The sequence below is a fragment of the Thermobia domestica genome, chromosome 12 (assembly GCF_964235325.1).
Source record: "Thermobia domestica chromosome 12, izTheDome1.hap1.1, whole genome shotgun sequence".
Lineage (NCBI taxonomy): Eukaryota > Metazoa > Arthropoda > Insecta > Zygentoma > Lepismatidae > Thermobia > Thermobia domestica.
The window spans coordinates 228,639,783-228,654,842 of NC_137465.1; the positions used below are offsets into that span (position 1 = coordinate 228,639,783).

The window sequence follows — 15,060 nt, forward strand, 5'->3', positions numbered from 1 at the left end:
TTCTGTTTCATCTGATAAAAGTGCTAATAAAGTGAAGACTGAAGAGATTTTTGGGACTTGTAAAAGTTCTAGGAAACGATATTATGAATCAGACAACAGTGAGTGTTTTCGTAGCAAGGTTCCAAAATTAGACAGTAATATTACTAGTGTTGCTGATATTAAAATAAGTGAAGAGACTCCGTCAGCAGAATTTAATTGCTACCAGTTCTGGAGAGATCCAATTCCGGAAATAAAAATCGAGGAACTTACCGAGGTTGTATCGGATGAATTTAATTCGTATCAGTACTGGAGGGACCCAATTCCAGATATAAGTGACTTAGATTTGGCAGGAGAGAGTTTAATGTTAATTGATAATTGAGGTGAGAATTTGAATGTAATGACAATTTGTTTTTAGATTGGATGTGCATGCATTAATTAGTACAATGTGTATTTATTACTATAGTTTAGTTCGTTACAAAAAATTTTAGAATGTTGCCTATCTTAATATTATTGTAAAATGAAATATAACACTTAATTTAGTATTCTATGATTATAGCACTTGTTGTAAGGGAGGGTAAGCCGTGCACACCAAAGGTGAGCGCTCTACTACTGATTTATCGCCCTTCCTTCCCAACGTGAAAGTGAAAACTAGAATTTTAAATTTAGTGTTTCCTTTTTAACTGTTTCATTGGCAACATTACTTGAAGCGTGGTGCAATAAATTCAGTTATTACTAGTTGTTAATGTGCGATTACAGGGTGTTTCAAAAAGAATTACTGATTTTTAAAGTCTATATGTATTGATAAAAACGTTCTACAAAAATGGAATAAACTGCAAAATACTTATTGAATCTTTTAAGTTTTAGCTATGCTATTACAAATGCTCTATGTGTCTACCAGCAACAGCGCGAACAACATTTAGATGATAGCTAAATTCGTCATAAGCTTTAAACAATGTATCTGCATTTACAGCAGTCATGGCGGCTGTTATCCTGTTCTTCACGTCATAAACTGCAACACACAAAACGAATTATGTTGAGCGGACACTCTCTTACTTCTGACTGCAAACTGAGAAGACGCATTGACTGACATCTAACGACGATTTTCTGAAACTAGCCACGCCCATTAAAAGAACACTCATTTCTTTGCTGGCACGTCCCATTTTCCGTAATTATTACCGTCCAAAATCAGGTCATTCTTTTTGAAACACGGTGTATTTTGAGTTTTGAAATTTGCAATCATCTTGTTTGAACAGTCAACTAAACGGTAACTCTTTGACCTTATTTTTGAGAGGCCCCAAGCACTACATGGCTAAAAGTGAATCGAGAGGAAGATTAAGATTTCATTTTATTTTAATAATTCGGAAGTTCTCAACCTCGATCATAATCTCAGTTAATAGTTATAGAAAAGAACTGGAAAATGTATTTGCGATTTAACTATTTTAGTTTGAGTAACTTAAAATAAATATATATGCCTCTGTTGTACAGGAGATGGTCTTGGAAAGGGTTCATACTCGAGCTGCAGTTTTCTTTTTCAAATTTCCTGATTATCCGCTTTAAAACGCACAAAGTAAATGTGAGCTATATCAAAATAACCCAAAAGTAAAAGAAAGTGGAGGTCGGATGGGACACAGTTATGGTTTTGAGTTTAGACAAACATCACCGAAATAAAAAATTGTTATATATATATGTATATATGGAGGAGAGAGAGAGAGAGACAGAGGCTGACTTACCAGACAGACAAATGTCAATCTGTTGTGGAAAAAATGAAAAACATGAAACTGCTGGCATGTGCAATACATCATTAACTAACTAACTAACTGTATGGCCTATGGAACCCGCAGGTTCAATTCCGCGTTCACAAAAGCTCTCCACTGACTTCTATCCTTAGCTAATTGCATCCAGTTTCTACTTTGTATTCCTATCTCTGCGAGATCCATCTTAATATTGTCCTCCCATCTGCGCCTAGGTCTTCCTAATGTTCGTTTTCCGATGGGTCTTCCATTCAAGACTTTGAAAGAGTTCCTACTTTCATCATTTAAAAACTAATTTCATATAGAATCCAGATCAAAACAGATTAATTAGATACAATTTGTATTTCACTGTCAAATAATGCTAATTAAATAATAGATTATTTAAGTGATTAAAACAGACAAATTGTATATTGAGTTATAAACTGATATACAGAGAGAAATTGACAGCAAGATTTCGACCAAAAGAATGAGTTATTTCAGGTTGAAATTAAGGTTGCAAAACTGTCAGTCTGGAACAAGAACTACACTAATATTTTCTATTTAAGTACTGTCATTGTAGAAATTGTATTCTAGTCAAAATGAAGGTCTTGGAATGCTTGATAGCTAAACAATGTTACAACATCCTGGAGCTTTTATTCCAGCGAAGAGATTAATTGGAAGTGCTATATGTGTTCCGAACTGTCAACCCGGAACACCTGAAAAAGTGCCCTTTAGCGGTGTGCATCCTCACGAGTCACTACCATCGTATGAAATAATGACACCAAATATGTCAGAGTACGATTTGGGAGCAATCTTCAGATCATGCTCACTAATAGACAGGTTTACTTTCATTTTTCACAACTAGGTAAATCTATTTAGTATGAGACTGGGATTCAAGATATGAGGTAAATACTTTTGTGTTAAAATAATATCTCCAAATTGAGAACCACAAGTTCAGTAAACATTCTTTTTTACATTCACACAATAAAGAACGTTATTAAATAATTGGTGCTTACTTTTGTTATTGGAAGCACAGGTACAAATGTTCTTGCCCACAATTATCAGTAATTATTAGTCATGTTACATGATTAGTACTGTCCAATGAGATGTAATAATTAAGTAAAATTCCTTGTGAATAGTGCGGTTTCATACGAAAGATGTTAGTTGCGGTTTACCTGCACTCGGAGATTGATTACTACCTTGTACAAACAAGACTACGAATCCCTTATGTGATCGTCTCTCTTCTTCAACTGTAAGCAGTGCAATAGTGATAAAATACAGTGAAGTTGTATCGAATGTCGGGGACAATTAAATGCATACATAAATTGTACATTATACAGGAATAATAGTCCTTGTTTTGAAGGAGTTAGGCATATAATTTTTTCAGTAGCTATCATTGCTTCCATTGAATTCTTGCAATTATCTATTTTTTTTTTTTTTCAAAGGGATATTAATTGTGCAATAGCCCGAAGAATGGAAACGAGTTCTAACTATATAAAGTAATAGTGTTAGCTGCAGTAAAGTATCTTCTGAAATTTTCACTATATGTTAATGTTCCTTATTCTTGATGTAAAGTTTTCCAAAGACTATAATTAAGTTTAAAAACTATGGAATGTTGTAGAAGAGATCTCTGATGACAATATATGTAGCGACTATCTATGTTTACTGCATTAGTAAATAGATTTTATGTAAATTTGAAGTTAAAAGAACATGTGCATTTTCGGTTATTTTAACAGCAAAATGTACGATTGAATAGTAATCTGTTCTTAAGTATACGTTCCTTTGGTAGTACAGATTGTAGAACTTTGAAAACTTTTATATACCTAGTTATATCATAAATACTGTCACAAAGTTTGGAATGACACAGTGCTGCCATCTGTGTACAAAGCGGAAGATGCATGTAGTGTGTTTGACTGTTCATGACATACGTTGATATTGTACTGAGTTCTGATGGAGTGGGGTGATTACGAAAATCGTTGAGCAGTAATTGCACTACACAAGGTCGGAAAGACAGCAGGGGAGATTTCCAACCTCCTAAAACCCCTACAAATCAGCAAGAGATTCGTGCATCGCGCCATACAGCGATACCGGAACCGAGACTGGAACAGCAGCTGACCGCGCAAGGAGTGGCAGACCACGAACGGTACGAACCCCGCAGGTCCAGAAAGCAGTCGCAGCAAGAATTCGAAGAAATCCTGTTCGAACACAAAGTGTGATGGCTGCTGAGATTAACATCAGCAGCAATTCCATGTCTCGTGTGCTCAGGAGTGACCTACATTTACGAGCGTATAAAAGGCGGACTTGGTCACTTTCTGACCCAAAATTAATGTCGCAGAGGGTCCTTAAATCAAAGAGACTGTTGCGGCGGTACGCCAACAATCTGCACAGAAAGATTCTGTTCACTGACGAAAAGGTGTTCTCAATTGAGCAGGCCTACAACATCCAAAATGACCGTGTGTATGCCACGTCATCTACTGCAGCTGCTGAGGCAGCTCCAAGGGTTCAGAGGGCACATCATCCTGCCTCAGTGATGGTTTGGTGGGGAATGAGCTACTCAGGCACAACCCAGCTGCATTTTTGCGAACAAGGTGTTAAAACATCTACCAAGGTGTACCACGACACAGTGCTAACACCTATAGTGAAACCACTGTCTGCTACCATGTTCCCTGGAGAAAGGTGGACCTTCCAGCAGGATTCCGCTCCAGGTCAAAAGCGAAAACAACTAAGGAGTGGCTGGCACAGAACGTCCCCGACTCATTTCTACCGCAGATTGGCCTTCTAGCAGTCCGGACCTTAACCCGTTGGACTACAAACTTTGGGCAGACCTTTAGGCAAAGGTCTGCCATAAACGGCATCCATCTGTTGACAGTCTGAAACAATCCTTGACCCGAGCATTGAACAATTTTCCCATGGACGTGGTGCGTAATGCCATTGACCAGTGGCCGGATAGACTTCGTGCCTGCATCAAGGCCAAGGGGGGACATTTCGAAAAATGATTCGTGCATCAGGTGTACAACATATCAATGTAAAACATGACCAAAATAAATTGCCTTAGGTGTTATTCACATTCAAACTTGTAACAGTATTTATGATATAACTAGGTATATATAATTCATTTCAGTAAAGCTTGATCTATGTATTAACCAAAGGAAGGCAAAGGGTCAAAGGTGCAAGTGTTTGTCTAAAATGTTTAATGTAGATTAAATATTATTTCAGAACTGTTTGAATTGTATTGCCCCCCATTTTTTTTCTAAATAGTGATAGTATATCGGGTTCTTCGATATTAAAGACTTTTTATGATAAGATTTTACTCTTCTTTCTTCAGTGCTGTGTATGTAAATTAAAATGGCACATACAACTCGCAAGGTGATGCTTACTCCAAAGGAGATTTTTAAACAATCTCAGCACAACAGTACTTCACATAATGGACTACTGAAGAAACTTGACGAATATTATAAGGAGGTAAGTAGTAAGCTATTGATCATTATGTATGTGAAATAACATAGTTTTAACTCTTCAATATATTCCAAGACCATATGTAATGGGGTGCGTTGGGTCAGATCTAACATCATTTCAGATGGTAAAATCGTTTAAGACAAGGGACATATATTTCATATCATATATATATATATATATATATATATATATATATATATATATTCGCACTTTTGCATATTTCTATTTTTGGAATCAATATAATTTCAGTACCTCATACAAACCTGCTATCGTCATCTGAGCAGACATCATGATTTGAGTAGTAAATCGAGTGGAATAATTACATGTTACATTTTTAATACCTTCATCACATCACAGTTAAATTTGAAAACTTAACACAAAAAACATGACCACAGACGTTACAGAGCGGCTTTAAAACAAAAATCAAATATCTCATTAATGCAGGAAGAATATAGAAAATTACGAAACCGTTGTAATCAAGAAGTTCGTAAGGCGAAAATCGAATTTGCTAGAAGTCTCCTGAGCCATACGACCCAACCACGAGAGCTATGGCAAAAACTGAAATTCCTTGGTATTGGTGTCAAAGCCAAAATCGATAAACTTCCAGAATTTCATGTAGACACCATAAATGAGCAGCTATGTTATACACCAGATAAAATCAATACTTTGAAGAATATTAAAAAAACGAGCCCTGTAAAAAATATATTTAACCTTCACCTCGTCACTGCTCCGGAAGTTATGAAGGCAATAAACAAAATCAAATCACCTGCTTCAGGAGCTGACGACTTGCCAATCATTCTTATTAAAAAAATATTACCGTTCATTGTAGATGTCATTGTGCATATTTTTAATAGTTCCATCATAACCGGAGAATTTCCATCAATTTGGAAACTCTCTTACGTTCGCCCATTGCCTAAAACCAAAAATCCAACAAAAGCGGAAGATCTTCGCCCTATTAGTATACTCCCTGCACTCTCCAAAGCAATAGAGCATATAATACATGACCAATTAACTAAGTTCCTCGAAAAAAATAACATCTTAAATCCGTTTCAGTCAGGTTTCAGATCTCAGCATAGCACTTGCACTGCTCTAGTAAATATTCACTGATGATATTCGTGCCGCTATGGATGGACGCCAGGTTACACTGTTATCCCTACTAGATTTTTCTAAAGCTTTCCAAACTATAGACCATGACATACTGATTGCCAAACTGTCTTCCTTCTACAACTTTTCCCAGTCAACTTTATCTTGGTTTAGCTCCTATTTATCAAATAGAAAACAAAAAGTTGTCACTAATAACATATGTTCCAATACGAAACTTGTTCCATGTGGAGTCTCGCAGGGCAGCGTCCTAGGACCTCTTCTGTTTTCCTTATACATCAACGATTTACCTGAGCACATCACCCATTGTAAATATCACTTATATGCAGATGATATACAATGCTATTTAACCACTAATCCCCTAAATTTAACCACTGCGATTGACCACTTAAACAGTGACATTGAAAGTATCTGCACATGGGCATGTAAAAATGGACTGCAAGTAAACCCAACCAAATCAAAATATATCATGCTTGGTTCTCGTAAACTACTCTCCACAATCAATATTACAAGCCTACCGAATGTTCTTGTAAACAATGTAGCCATTCCTGTAAGCGATAGCGTCAATAGCCTCGGACTCCAGATCGATAAATTCCTAAATTGGACAGACCATATTAATAGAGTATGCAAGAAAGCTTACGGCTCCCTCCATTCTCTTCAGCGTTTAAAAAACCTTCTTCCGGAATCCATTAAAGCGTCCCTGGTTCAGTCATTAGTAATCTCTCATTTAGATTATTGTGATGCAGCATATGTTGATTTAATCGAAGATTTGGCAAAACGTTTGCAGCGCATTCAGAATGCCTGCGTTCGATTCATATTTAATAAAAAGCGCTTCGACCACATCTCCCATTGTTATCAGAAACTAGGATGGTGCAATCTAAATACCCGCCGCCGCTTTCATTCTCTAACACTTTTATATAAAATAATTAATAGTAAGAAACCTACTTATCTATCCTCTAAATTTAAATTTCTCGGCGATACTCACCCACTAAATACCCGTTCTAAAGGAAATACAACACTCGCCGTTCAAACGCACAAATCTAATTTCTTTTCCAAATCTTTCACACTATTTGTCACCAAAGCTTGGAATGACACCCCTGAAAGCATCAGAAATTCTGGTTCAGTGTTGACTTTTAAACGACGGCTTAAAGAATATCTTTCTAATGTAGGTCTTCAGTAAGAAAGAAAAAAAAAATGTTACACACAAAACTATCCCTGGCGTTACCATGCAGTCGTTTTTTTTCTCCTCTCCCTTTCTATTTCTTCTCATTTTCTTTTCTATTCCCTTCTGATACATGTGTATGAATGTATACATTATAGACAATCACTTAAGTAGGTGCATCATTTTATCTTTAGATAGTGAATCATAGGAATATATTTTATGTTATATATAATTAAGATTGACGTATTTGTTTCTCCTTGTATAGTTTAACATGTCTTTAGCATGTCTCTTGTTTGTTTTAGTGTTTATTTTATATGTAATAAGTTTCATTTTCATTTTTCATGTTTTATTTTCTGTATTATGTATGTCGGTAACTCTTCAACGTGCCTAACTGTATGTCATTTTTATTCTCGTCGTAAAAAAAAAAAAAAGACTGTAAAGAAAAATGTAAATGGTTGAGTGGAAGAAAAGGTTATGCCTTAACTCCGCCATTTTAAATAAGAGATAAATAAATAAATAAAAAAAGAAAGAAAAAATCTCAAGGACTCACTAGAAAAAACACACTGGTTAATTGACCAAGAGAAAGTTTTCAAAATATCCGCTCAATAATGGGATGCAGAACATTGTTTAAGACAACAATAATATACTTTGAGATACTATATATATGACAATAAAATGCCTGTATATGAAGATTAAGTTATTGTTTTATATTATACTAGCTGAACCGGCGCTCTACACAGCGCATCATTCACATAAGTGCATGAATCTCCTTGTCATTCCTCACAACATCTGTACATGTCCCTTTACAGACACAAATGAAAGGCGTCTTGATAAAAATGGGCAAGAGGTACCATAAAGGGAAGATTTTTAATTTTTTTTAAATACAGTTCACTGGGTAAAACACCCCAGATTCATCTTAGAGTGGAGAAATGATTATCCTTCATTTTTTATTTTTCTTTGGCCATATAACAAACGCCTGAGAGATATACAACCCATATATACAAGTGTGGTGTTGGAATATATAACTCTTAGGATATGCTGCTTTTTTTAAAAAAAATCAACACTTCTAGTGTACCGCTAAAACATGTAATAAAGAAATAACGGTCATGTTTTTTTTTTAATATTCAATTAGAATTGAACAATCTATATAAAATTTGCAATCGATCAGTGAAAACGGCATCTTTCTGTAGCCTATAGTTCTCGAGAACTCACTGTCGCAAGGATTGACCACAAACATATAAACCTAGCATTTTAATATATAGATAGCAAGTATACAGTTCCGAAATATCACCATAACTAAGGATGAGAACTGGACTTGAAATGTACGTATGCTAAGCCTGTTCATGGTTACGATGAAACTGATAATATATATATATATATATTTTTAGCAGTTTCCTTATTTGCCCTTAGCTGTTATTATTAGTTTATTCTTTTCCAACGCATTGCTCTTCTCTGATATGTATGGACTCAGATCTTCAGATTGTTTTTAGGATTATGAATTATATTTCTGGGTATAACCAGCATCTATAGCCTTTTAAGACCGTCCTTGAGGAAGGCATTTACATATTTTCTATTGATAGTTCTCACCAGGGTTGGCTGGTTTAAACCACCTGGTTTCTTTTTTTTTTTAAAAAAATCCACATATCAGACCATCTCCATTAGTTTTATCTCATTTTCACCTTTCAATCAAGGCGTCCCATGTTCAATTTTTGGTCGAATCATAACACTTCTTTCAAATGTAAACCAAATGTCGGTTCGGATGTCACTTTAAGCAAAAATCTTGATAACCTCGGTATTACATAAGGATGTTTAGCCTAACCATACCAAACGAAACTAATGAGTATATATCTGCTTACCTCAATGCCTGTTGTTTTATAAAGAAGCCAAGGTTGCTTAAATATATTGGTAGAAGTTGGCAAAATTTATCGACTGCCTATATAGCTTCCAACATTAGCTTTGATTGTACTTTCAGTTTTAATTTAAGTGAATGATATCTACACACTAAATTTGTAATTTAATACCTCAGTTTTAGCGTACTGATTATGATACGTTGAGCTTGAAATTTTACATGCCAAGCAATAACGGGATGTTCCCGTTATTGCTTTGTATTTAAAATAATAATAGGATTTTCCTAATGGCTAAGGCGGGAGTTTCCCGATTAATATACAAGTCTTTATAATGGTATCAGTTGCGCAACTGTTTGTTTTTGCCCTTCTGAAATGACTGTTGACAATTATATTAACAAGTACGTAAAGATCAGTACAACGTATTTTTATCAGGAGTGCTTCGTGAGTGAGTCGGCAGACTCATCGCATTTGTGGCCAATTAGTTCCGGTTTCGAGTCCAAATGGAAGACAATTTCTCTCGGATGTAAGCCGAGAGGTGGTTTGGATTCTGCTTTAAGCTCATGTGATCCCTTCCAACATAACCCCGTTGTTGCATAATAACATCAAGGCGAAACAAACTTATTTCTGTCCATACGTAATATAGATATATAGAGCAAATTATTTAAACTAAACTAAACTAAAAAAAAAAAAAGGTTTAAACCCAAAAAATCGGGTTTAAACAAAAAACATTTTTTAAAAAAATGGTTTTTGTCAACCCTGGTTCTCACCGGGAATCGATTCCGAGACCTCTTATCTTAATGGAGCTTGTGTCCTGCCTACATATCTTACAACTAAAAAGTAGTCTGGTCAGCCGTGTACCTTTGTGAACTGTAGGGCCATGAAAAGGTTCTGTGCGAGTATATGTACTTAACAGTCTTGTTTTCTTTATAGTAAAATAATTTGCTAGAAAATAATAACCCACGACTCTCCAATATTTAAAATAATGTTAATTTACTATAATGCTTGTTGGCAAATATACGAGAGTTAGTACATAGATAATGCACACTGCGGAGTGGGTGAAGAAATCGAAGTAAACATTTCGTCAGTTGAAGCTGAGGTCTTGAGGTAGTAGGATGTATGCATGTGCGCTCTCTAGTAAACACAGTGTGACTGTGACAAGTGTTGGGAGTAGAAGCGACAGGTGGTCTCTATTGAAGATCAAAGGTCGTACATAAAGATTGAAACTTTACGTGGCAAACACCCCACAGAAATTCACAATGCCTTACGTGAAGTTCGTGGTGGGACAACAATGGACCGTTGTACAGTTTCTTATTGGGCTGTTCGTTTCCGTAGTGGTCGTGCGAGCATAAAGGATGATGCAAGACCAGGAAGGCCGAAATCATCAACCGAGGATTGAAGTGTGCAGTTTATGATAGATGCACTTGAACAAGATCGTCCTATGACATGTGAAGAACTTTTTGACATTACAGGGATTCCATTTGCGTCAGTATACCGAATTCTGACAAGTGATTTGCAGAAGAGGAAAAATTCTGCCCGATGAGTCCCCCACTTCTTGACTGCTGAACAGAAGCAGACACATCTGGACAAGGCAACGGTGCTGGAACAAAGATTCAGCGTTGAAGGTTAAGTCTTTCTGCGTCGTATTATTGCTATTGCTGAAACGTGGATCAGAGACTTTGAGGCTGAGTTGAATTCACAATCAACGAGTGGAGGGCTCCATCTCCTGCAAGACCAAAAAAGTCGCCGATTTCAGTTAAGATCTTTGCTTACGATAACCAAGGCATTATCATAACGGACAGAGTCCCATGTGGACAATAGCGTATTATTGTGAGTTCCTGCTGAAACTGCGCAGAAAAGTACACAAACCCGACCACAGTTGCTCAGGGCGGGTCCACTGATTCTCCACAATAACCTCGCCCACATACCACTAATGCTGTGCATAAAATGCTTCGCAATTACGGTTGGGAAGTGGTACTTCATGCTCCCTTCAATTCGGAAAGGAGTCCACCAGACTACAGCCTGTTTCCAAAGTTGAAACTTTGTATAGGACATCGATTTCCATGTCTGGAAAAGCTTTCTGCATCCGTTACCCGAACCATTCGACAGTTCCACAAAGATGATGTCTTTGATGGAATACAGAAGCTACCCGGACGTTGGGATGCCGTCATTGCGAAACAGGGAGATTATATTGAAGGTCTATAAAGAGATCCTCTGCAAACAATAAACGTGTAAGTCACAAAACATTAGTGTGCATTATTTATGAAACTATTATTATTATTATTATTATTGACAGTATTAAATTTTTATTACCTTGTATTTGTGTGAATTTTAAATGGTCCCTATATATTTTAACCGTCTATTTTCCTGAGGCTATCTTCAAAGTTACATCTATTTATAGGTAAGTGTTAAACTAGATCTTGTTTAATTCCATCTTCTTATTATTGTGTTCCACGATTTATACTTTAATTTATGAGAGAAACTCTGAATGTATAATCATTATTCCTTGAATATGCTGGGCAATCGTATTCCAAAGATTCATTGAAGATTCTTGCAAATACAAGGTAACAAAGATTTAATTTATTTCATAATACAATTTGCGTAAAATGAAATCGTTACATTTGACTATATTAATATGGGGAAACAGGCCATTTCAATAATATGAGTAGATGAGATGTTTTGCTTATTGCTTTATTTGGATTAATTTTACTAGGATAGCTCCTGTAAACAATAAAGCTTGATACGTCTAGTTCATTTATATTTTCAGGTTGGCGAGAGGCGTTTCTTTGATGAATTTGTCTTCTGCCTGAAATGTGTGATGATCATAGCAGAAAGAGTGCCACCTGTGGAAAGGACCCTTGAATTTGCTGCTAAATTTTGTATTCTTTTGGAGAATAACGTTCGAGCAGAAGTAAATGACAATGAAGATATAGAAATGCATCCATTTGTGAAAAGATTGTTCGATTTCCTTTTTAAGGTACGTAACGAAAGGAGGTTCGGTATTTGAAGTTGATTCTAGTTATAAAGTAGAAAATTAGCGAGCGATATTCCATTCATTGAATAATTGTAAGTATCAGCATTTTTACGACATTGACTAAATTCTCACTAGCTTTTGAACTTTGTAAAATCATGGAATTTATTCTTCAAGAAGGAAAAAAAAAATTGGAAAACTTGATAAATCATTTAGCTCATTAGGATTCCTACTGGTCAGGGAAGTCAGGGGGAAAAGACTGGAAATTAGGGAAAGTCAGGGAAATTTTATAAAATATATTTTCCTAACATTAATTGTACACCAATATCAGCTTAGCCAACCATCAATGACCACAGTATGGAACGTTGCTCAGATTTTTATGGATGGTAAGTGGAATGTACGTATGAGCAACTGATTATTATTTGTCTCTATAGAATAAATGTTCTTATATATAAATGTTCACCTTTATTTATTCCTTATTTATGTCAACGTCATCCGACATCTGTCATGGAAATCAGGGAATTTCCTGCCAAAGGTCAGGGAGAAGTCAGGGAAATAAATTTCTCCAGATCAGTAGGAACCCTGAAACTATAGGTGATACAACTTGCATTGACAATGATGTTTTTCCATGAAAGAGGTTTAAACTGTTATAGTATTTTGGAAGAATTTCTGTATTTCTATAGTTACCATTGACATTATCCAAAAGATCTTCATAACCTTCCGAAGCACAGTGGGCTTCTTCGACAAGTAACAGAAATAAATAAAATTTCTGTTATCTTCCGAAGGCGTCTCTAACCTCCGAAACATGAAGTTATTTTGGATAATATGAATGGTAAATTCAAAAGTTCTTCAATCCATTGTGATCAATTTTCAGCACATTATGATGTATGAAGGTAACCAAGAAAGTTATGTCGCTTTTGGTGGAGGTCTCTTCCATTTTCCCTCACACCGTGAGTTCAATGCAAAGGAGATAAGGCGAAGGTCAGTTGTTGGTGTGGGTATATTCAACATACTATTTAGTTGTGGCAGTTCAGTTACACTGTGAACTTGCGTAAGGACAGAGTAAACATGGGAGCTCCACAGAGCTTCATAAGAGCGTGTACGCTGTACGAGTTCAAACAGGTCAAACGCCGCTGCAGCGGGGCAGAAGATACTCCAGGCCTTTGGTGAGGATGTCGTGACTACGTGGACAGTGCAGCAGTAGTTTAACAAGTTTAAGGACGTTGACGAAACACTCGAAGACGCATCACGTGCCGAAAGACGCAACACATGTACAAAATAAAGATCTTCAGATAGCAATTGAGGCGAACGGTTTCCAGATATGTGAGGAACTGGAACTACAATCCAGTGCGAGTGGAGATTTCTTCGGCAGCACCTCCATCAACTTGACAAGCACTACAAGTTGGGTCAGTCCCACATAATTTGACTCTGGGCCAGAAGGCAACGCGAGCAGACACCTGTGTTTCTTTGCTATCTCGTCTCAGGAATGAGCCCTTTCTGGACAGGGTGTTAACATTTGATGAGAAATGGGTCCCGTACGAAGCTCTACGGCGCCGTCATCATTGATTATCATCCCATGAACCGGTTGCAAAACAGCCGAAACCAGCACTGCACCACAATAAGGTCCTTCTGTGTGTTTGGTGGACTGCTCGCGGCATCGTGCATTGGAAACTGTTACCGGCTGGTCAGAGCATCAATGCAACTGTGTACAGCCAGCAGTTGAGCCATCTTCAAGAAAAACTTAAAACTCTGGAGCGAGCATTTCTGAATCGAAAATGGGTCCTCCTGTTACAGAACAACGTTAAGCTCCACGTAGCTAGGATGATCCAGCACACCATTCTACACCTTGGATGGGAAACACTATTGCATCCGCCATACTCCCCGTCCATTGCACCGTCCGATTATCACCTGCTCCATTCCTTGGACAATCACCGTAGAGGACTCCTGTTCAAATGCCTAGTAGAGGGGAAAAATGCAGTGATACCTTTTCCGCTTCATGGCCCATGAAGTTCTATCGTGATGGAATTCATGGATTTCCAGAACGTTGGCAGAAGGTCGTCGATGCTGATGGGGACTACTTTTTGTATCTTCCAGGTATGTTTTAGGTGACATATCGATGTTGGAGAATGTTGGGTGAAAAAGCGACATAACTTTCTTGGTTACCGTATAATTTCGGATATTTTCTTGTTTTCGGTCAAACTAGTTCAATACGAACTTGAAGTAAAGCCTTGCAAAGAAACCGAATGTTCCTTATAAACAAATTGAAAATAGGAATTGAATGGTTAAGGGCTATAGCTGCATGTAGGTGATGGGTAAAGCGAATGTCTAATGGAAAATCATAAAGGAAATCATAATAAATAAAGTTATTAATGACACATAAGAATATTAGTTGAAATGAGTGTTTCGATATTAATGTTCTGTATATTATTAATGTGATTTTATGTTGTAGTTGAGCACAGCGAAAGACCAGACAGTTCGATTCCGTTCGTGCCAATTAATAAGCAAGATTTTGAACGGTTTGGGTGAAAATGCAGCCATTGATGATGACTTATATGGATCCATTACGAGTGCCATGTTGGAAAGATTGCAGGTAAATCAAGTAACGAACAATTTTACTTTGTTTTTAAAGTTTACTTTGAGATCAATATGTCTTAGCTTTGTTGCTGAAAAACTTCTTCAATCATATAAATATTACCTAGTCTGCAAAAAGGATCGGAAAAACTTCCCCTTCAATGCAGCTCCAAATATGTGATTGCTATCATTATGTTGTTAGTTTATATAACAAGAGTAGAAGCACTATTAATTAAAACTACAATT

The 15,060-nt window shown here is 36.6% G+C and overlaps 1 protein-coding gene across 1 annotated transcript in view; it reads left to right on the top strand.

Moving 5' to 3' along the window:
• The first annotated feature begins 220 nt into the window (after positions 1–220).
• The window catches only part of LOC145667088 (condensin complex subunit 3-like), a 151,880-nt gene continuing 137,040 nt past the window's right edge, over positions 221–15,060 (top strand). The window contains exons 1-4 of the mRNA XM_081734805.1: positions 221–359; positions 5,035–5,171; positions 12,040–12,249; positions 14,693–14,833. Of these exons, the coding sequence (XP_081590931.1) occupies positions 5,055–5,171; positions 12,040–12,249; positions 14,693–14,833 (468 nt within the window). The 5' untranslated portion in view covers positions 221–359; positions 5,035–5,054. The remainder of the gene's footprint in view (positions 360–5,034; positions 5,172–12,039; positions 12,250–14,692; positions 14,834–15,060) is intronic.